The 6,560-nt window shown below is 41.9% G+C and overlaps 1 protein-coding gene across 1 annotated transcript; it reads left to right on the top strand.

Moving 5' to 3' along the window:
• The first annotated feature begins 4,079 nt into the window (after nt 1-4,079).
• Nucleotides 4,080-5,714, top strand: nkx2.4b (NK2 homeobox 4b). The gene is made up of 2 exons (XM_078557567.1): nt 4,080-4,449; nt 5,050-5,714. The coding sequence occupies exons 1-2, from the start codon at nt 4,080-4,082 to the stop codon at nt 5,712-5,714; spliced, it is 1,035 nt and encodes a 344-aa protein (XP_078413693.1).
• Nucleotides 5,715-6,560: the final 846 nt, after the last annotated feature.

Here is a 6,560-nt window from a genome sequence, read left to right as displayed (position 1 = left end):
TTCATTGCGGTCAAAATTTCCAGATACACTGACTTACAAAACAGGTTAATGGCAGATCTGTAATCAACTGTGAGGTTTGAAAGCCAGTTTGTACAGAGTTCCTCAGGGCGAGGCAGTGTTTATGCCAGTCAAAACATTGAGGGGATTAAGAACAATCGCCAAAGACTGTTACATATATATATATATAACTTATTGCGTGTAAAATACCCATTGAATCAAATAGTTGACGGCATTACAAATCAAGCAACAACATAACTGGATTAATGTTCTTCCTCGCAACTTTACTCCTTGCCTCCTTTAGTAAAAGGAGTTTCCTGTCCAGCCATTTCAAACCTTCTTGTGCATGTTCTCAATGGGTTTTATTCCGCCTTCCTACTGGGGAAATTAAATATTGGTCAATTCATAGCACTTTCCTTTTACAGTTTATATACTGGATTTAGGCTCAACTCTAAAATGAAATTGTTTTAAAGAGTATTATGCCGTGTCTGTGTAAGGGATACCTAATGGTTGGAACAACTCGCTTAACTTATAAGGCGCTTTATACTGTCATTGCCTGACGTTCGTTCTTATTAGTTCAATGTCGCAGAATCCTTCGGAACAGTTTAATCTCCGGATTGCACGGTTTTACTACATCTCCCGCTAAAGTCGTGTGCACTGCCTATAGTTTATTTTACACAATGCACCGTCTCTTCGCGGGTAAAGCAAGTCATACGGCCTCTGCGTTAGCAGGTTAAATATGAAACCACCACATTCCCATTGCGGTGTGACGGGGGACATGCCGGTTCCAAAAGTTTAAAGTGGATTATTTTGACACCATGAAAGTCTCGTGACGGCTCATTGTTTTATGGACCACAGATTAAACGTTATAAAAGCACTCCGTTTCAAAGGAATTGTGCTTATTTAACAGCACATTTTAAATAGGTATTTGCAGGGACCAGCAGCAACGCTGTTGAGCTGAGTTTGTTATTTTGTTTTTGTTTTATTTCCAACAAATGACATGCTTTTATTTTCTCTGGCGATGTTAAATTGTAATGTTAATTGCTGTTTTCGACATGAGATCCCCGATTCATAATTTCAACCCCGATGGTTTTAAAATGCAATGCTGCATTGTCTGTACACAAAATACTAAATTTGCTCCACATCCACGGCTATCAATAGTTTGAGTAGCAACTAGTTTAGGGCCTTTCTGTCACTTTCAACTGTGCAATCCCAAATTAACGTACATGTTTAAATAGACACATATATACCCGATCATTTCCTAAACTTTGGTGCTGTTTGATTTCGGGGTTTAATATCGTAATGTTTCTCGTTAACAGCCCCCATTTCGTGTTTTTTTTTTAGCTGAGGTGATAGTTCTTAAAGATCCAATGATCATCGCAGCTTTCCCGATCCTCCGGGTTAGTGGCTTTATTCCCCAGGACCAACAACCGGCTCAACTAGAAGAGTTGAGATGCGGTTTGGTTCGTACATCAATATTAACTCATGAGGCGGCGCTGCCTTATGCGGGGCTTTTCCACCAACAAAGCCAATCGTTTTCTATTTGTGAGAATACACACCTGTTACAAGCAGTCGGAGCGGAATTATCTTATAATGACCTGAATATTTATCCATGGGCACTAAACCTGACAGTGCATCGCCCTGTTTGCAAACACTATTTCAAACCGGCCAGTTTGCTGTCCCCCTCATCTCCCCCACCCCCCCCACCAAACTCCTGCTCACCGTAGAAACATGATCACCACTCTACAGGATCCACTTGCTAATTGTGAGGCCTGTTGAGTTAGTTGTTCCTCAGCTCCTCTTTCAGACGGGCAAAATTGGCGCTGTTTTTAAGAACAGTCCCGTGTGTACTCGTCTGGCCGGCACCGCTTGTATTAAACTCGAGGTGCATAGTTCCAGGATTAGTGGCAACGTTTATTGACAAAGTCTTGCCTCTTCCTAACCTGTCGAGTGGCAGCAAAGTCATTGAGTCTGACCGGTCTCCTCATCTCAAACCATGGTTTGCAGGAATCCAGCATCAGGCAGTTACCCAGGCAAATATAAGTACTTCATTTTTCAACACGACTCATAAAGCAACAAGCGCCTCTTCATTGAGAGGTGTGGAATTATTAAACATTAATTCAGGAAAGGACAGTAATAATGAGGTTTTGCCGCGGCGATTACATAAACATGGGTGATTATTTTACCTGGAATACACTCTGGATGAAAGTGACCATCTTCCATGAAACTTCTAAACATCCCTTAAGTCAAAAAAAAAAACAGCCTGTACTAGACGCAAGATGATATTTTTGTTCAGTTACACCTTTCCAATGAAAATGAATCTAAAATTGGACCAGCAAATTCTAGGCTAAGGAGGGAATTAAGGGATCGCAGTGTTAGTCTCCAATTAACCAATGCTGGCAGTGAGCCGGTTGGAATTGATCACAATAATGACTTATTAAAATTAGGAACATAGCTTTTTCTCGAAATCATCCAGTTGAGTTTTGCTCCAACCTTTTTTTCTAAAAAAAAATATATCGTTACAAAACGCGCGTCGATAAACCCGCGGTGGAAGTAAGCCTGATTCCTCTAGCAGAATATTGTGGCTTTATCGAAAGCGTTGGAAATAGCGGCGCATCTCACAAAGCAACTAAAGTGTTTTTTTTAAATATACCCGCTCGTTAAATTAAGTGTAGCACTTTGATGGAGCTTCCGATAGCGGTACAACACTCGGCTTGCTTCTTCTGTCATTTTAGTACTGAAATATTGCGGCCCCAATCTCTTTTAAGGCCAATAAGATGTACTTCAAACAACAAAACTGAATCCTCTTGTCTAGGTTCAGCTTTCTAAGACCGACACAGATTTGGCGGGATAGCTTTGAACACCTAAGTGAAGAGAAAATATTTAGTAATGTATATATTTAAATATAAATCATATATATATAATACCACCTTAAGGAATAACTACCTTCAAAAATTGCATTGTTTAAAAAAATAGAAGACATTGTGCAGAATGTATTTTGGCTAAGATTTGCTGAAACTATGGTCAAATATTACAGCTGACACATTAGTTTCAGACACTATGTTATTCTGCTATAACTCTCCTAATTTCAGTCAAATCAAAGTAGGGATCATCTTTTTATTTTCCATTTAGTCAGCTGATAATTCGGAGAGGTAAGTGATCTCCCTCTCCCTCTCTCTCTTCATTTTGCTTCTTCCTCAACAGTAGTCCTGAATCACACGGCTCTATTTTGATAATATACATGCTCGCGTGTATAAAATAAACCAAGGGCAAGCGAAGTAATTATCTTGGCAGAAGGGAGCGCTCTGTAGAAGACACTCTGAACATTCCCCCATTCTTTCGGTGCATCGGATTTACTTACTGGGGGCTTATTTGCAAGTACCCCTCGGCTGCAACAAAATGATGCTTAAAGGATGCATAAATTAGGATGTGATACAAAAGAGAGGACCGTACATTCTATCTCTTTGACTATGCGCCCCTGGTGCTTTCCCTAGCGGCGAATATCTCTTTTAGCCAATACGCCGCATTGTATTCAGAATCTGAGAACAGGGGCATGAAACCAACTACTAGAAGCCAACAACCTCCCAGTTTTCAAGAAAATTGAATACACATTAATGAGAAAACCTCAATTACTGTATGTGACAATTCGTCATTTCGTATTACTCTGTGGAACATCACGATGTGTGTTAATCAGATTTATATCAAAGGTGTTACATTAGAGTCCAGAAGCGCTCAAAAAGTATTTAATCAAGTTCTATCCTGCATCACGTTTATCTTAATATGGACCTACCTACATTTACCTCAATTATCTTGGTAAAGATGTCAAGCGCTATTGTTTGCTCGCTTAGAGAGATGCTCCTCCCCCAGGGCTCTGTCGTAAACCTGGCGCCTGGTTAAACTAAATCAAAGATAAGAGGAATTGGGGCTCGCCTCCTCCAAGCCGATCAATCGGATCTCAGGCAGACTCCAAAACACCCTGTTACGTCGGCATCCACAAGAGGAGCGAGAGAGGGAGAGCTGAACACAACACACGGGTTGATCCTCTCAAAAAAAAAAATTTGTACCTGCTCTGTCGCTGAATCATGTCGTTGAGCCCAAAGCACACAACGCCTTTTTCAGTGACAGACATTCTGAGCCCGATTGAGGAGTCGTACAAGAAGTTTGGTGGCATGGATGGCGCTGGCAACCTCGGAGCCCCTCTGGGAGGTTACCGCCAACCTCAGGTCTCCCAGGCTGGTATGCAACAGCACACCATGGGTCACAACGCCACGGTGGCGACCACCTACCACATGCCACACGGCGTCTCCCAATTTTCTCACAGTGCCATGGGAGGCTATTGCAACGGGAGTATTGGCAACATGGGGGAGCTGCCTTCTTACCAGGACACCATGAGGAATAGCGCCGCAGCGACTGGCTGGTACGGGACTAACCCGGATCCCAGATATTCAACAAGTAAGACTCGCTCAAATCTTAAGTTTTATTTTCGCGGATAGAGCAACGATTTTATCCTGGTTCAATGGTAGAGTTTTTATTTTAAAATCAGTCTAATCAGCTTGATTTAGGTGCCCATTGAAGTTATTTCATTCACTATGGTCAATAAACTAACAATTGTTTCACTATAACTAAATTAAACTTAACATATATCAAACTTCAGAACTGCTAAGAAACACCATGGGCTAATATTGAGCAGGTCAGACCCATAGAGAATAATCTTATAATTGGTCAAAATAGGTTTTTTTTTGACATTTATCCGATGGTAAGTATTGCACATGTTTGTTAATACTGCACTACTGAGCCACTTAGAGTTTGGACGTTCTTAGACATTCCAACCAATTAACTTATAATAATATTTTAATAATAATTAGGTGTTGCTCTGTGTTATTCTGTTGCTTATGAAAAAAAAAACCCTTTAGGATGTCGCCGCGTATTCATGTTGTGTAAATTACAAAACTGTTTTGAAATCGTGCCACCTAATTTAAATGATGACTCTGAATAAGATTTCTACCTTGCGGCCTTTTTAACCACAGCATTTTCATTGCCACGTTTGTTTAGTCTCCCGCTTCATGGGAACGTCTTCAGGAATGAATATGACAGGGATGGGGACTTTGAGTGGAATGACAGACGCCGCCAAGCCCATGGCACCTTTACATGCTACGCCCAGGAGAAAAAGAAGGGTACTATTCTCCCAGGCCCAAGTGTACGAGTTGGAGAGACGCTTCAAACAGCAGAAGTACCTGTCTGCTCCCGAAAGGGAACATTTAGCCAGCATGATCCATCTTACGCCGACACAGGTCAAGATCTGGTTTCAAAACCACCGCTACAAGATGAAACGCCAAGCCAAGGACAAGGCTGCTCAACAAATGCAGCAGGAAAACAACCTGTGCCAACAGCAACAGTCCCCCAGGAGGGTGGCTGTGCCAGTTCTTGTGAAAGACGGTAAACCCTGTCAAAATGGCTCGAGCACCCCAACCCCCAGCCAACAAGCACAGCAGCAACAGGGGGCAAACGGCATCCTCCCGGTCGCCAGCACTACCATCCCCCAACAGCAGAATCAACAAGTGAATTCACTAGCTCCAGCTCAAGACCTAGGCCAGGTGTCCCCAAATCCATCGTCTCTGCACAATTCGGTCAGTAACATGTCTCAAATGGACACAGGGACTGCAGACTACACGGGGAGTATGGTCAATCCTGGTCTGCTGTACGGCAGGACCTGGTAGGTTCTTTACCAGATAAACAAAGACCAGCTGGAGGTCTGGAGATACGTGAGACAAATGCTTAAAATGCTTGAGCTGGCAAACTTTGCAACGCATTCCCAGAGCTTCACTTGTCGGAATTTTGGACGTGTTTCAGGACTCGAATTCTGGGGACAGGTTGACCTCCCGCACGCTGACAGGAACCTCTGAGCCTTTTGGAGGCTGACTCGGAACACGCTGTGTAAAAACAAAAACAAAAATATCGGTTAAATAAAGAGATATCTGTGACATTTTGGATTGCTTAGACACTTGTGTAATTGTAGTTACAAGTTAATGAAATAGATTGTGAATGCTGTTCCAAACTCGGGTGAGCTGGCCTGAGAGAATCAGCTGGACTGCAGGTATAACATTAAGATGGACATGCACCCACTTGGCAATGTCCCAGCAGTATTCCACTAGAAACACTAATACGTTTGAGAACTTTGTTGGCAATTAGCTGTATATTCTTGTAAATTAATCTCTGGATCGTGCAGTCAGTTCAATGTAGTAGTTTCATGCTTCAAGACTGAATATAGATCCATCTGTATTTTGATGGCGGTAACATTCGAATTTCTTCTGAGTTTTATTAATTTAAAAAGAGAGAGTGAGAGAGAGAGAGAGAGAAAGCAATGAACAGGCCTCTGATGTAAAACTGTTTTCCTTTAAATCAACGTTAAAGCCAAGAAATCGCTTCAAGTATAAATACATGCCCCACGCTTGAAGAATGTGCCTGAGACCGATTTCACTAAAGAGGTTTTATTGAAAACAAGTTGAACTGTAATTTAAGGTAGGTGTGATATAGCAATCGGCACAACGATAATATTAGTGTGT

Source organism: Cetorhinus maximus, chromosome 14 (genome assembly GCF_964194155.1).
Source record: "Cetorhinus maximus chromosome 14, sCetMax3.hap1.1, whole genome shotgun sequence".
In the NCBI taxonomy this organism is placed as follows: domain Eukaryota; kingdom Metazoa; phylum Chordata; class Chondrichthyes; order Lamniformes; family Cetorhinidae; genus Cetorhinus; species Cetorhinus maximus.
The sequence above is the reverse complement of the archived record's forward strand: the minus strand, read 5'-3'. Positions and strand labels throughout refer to the sequence as shown.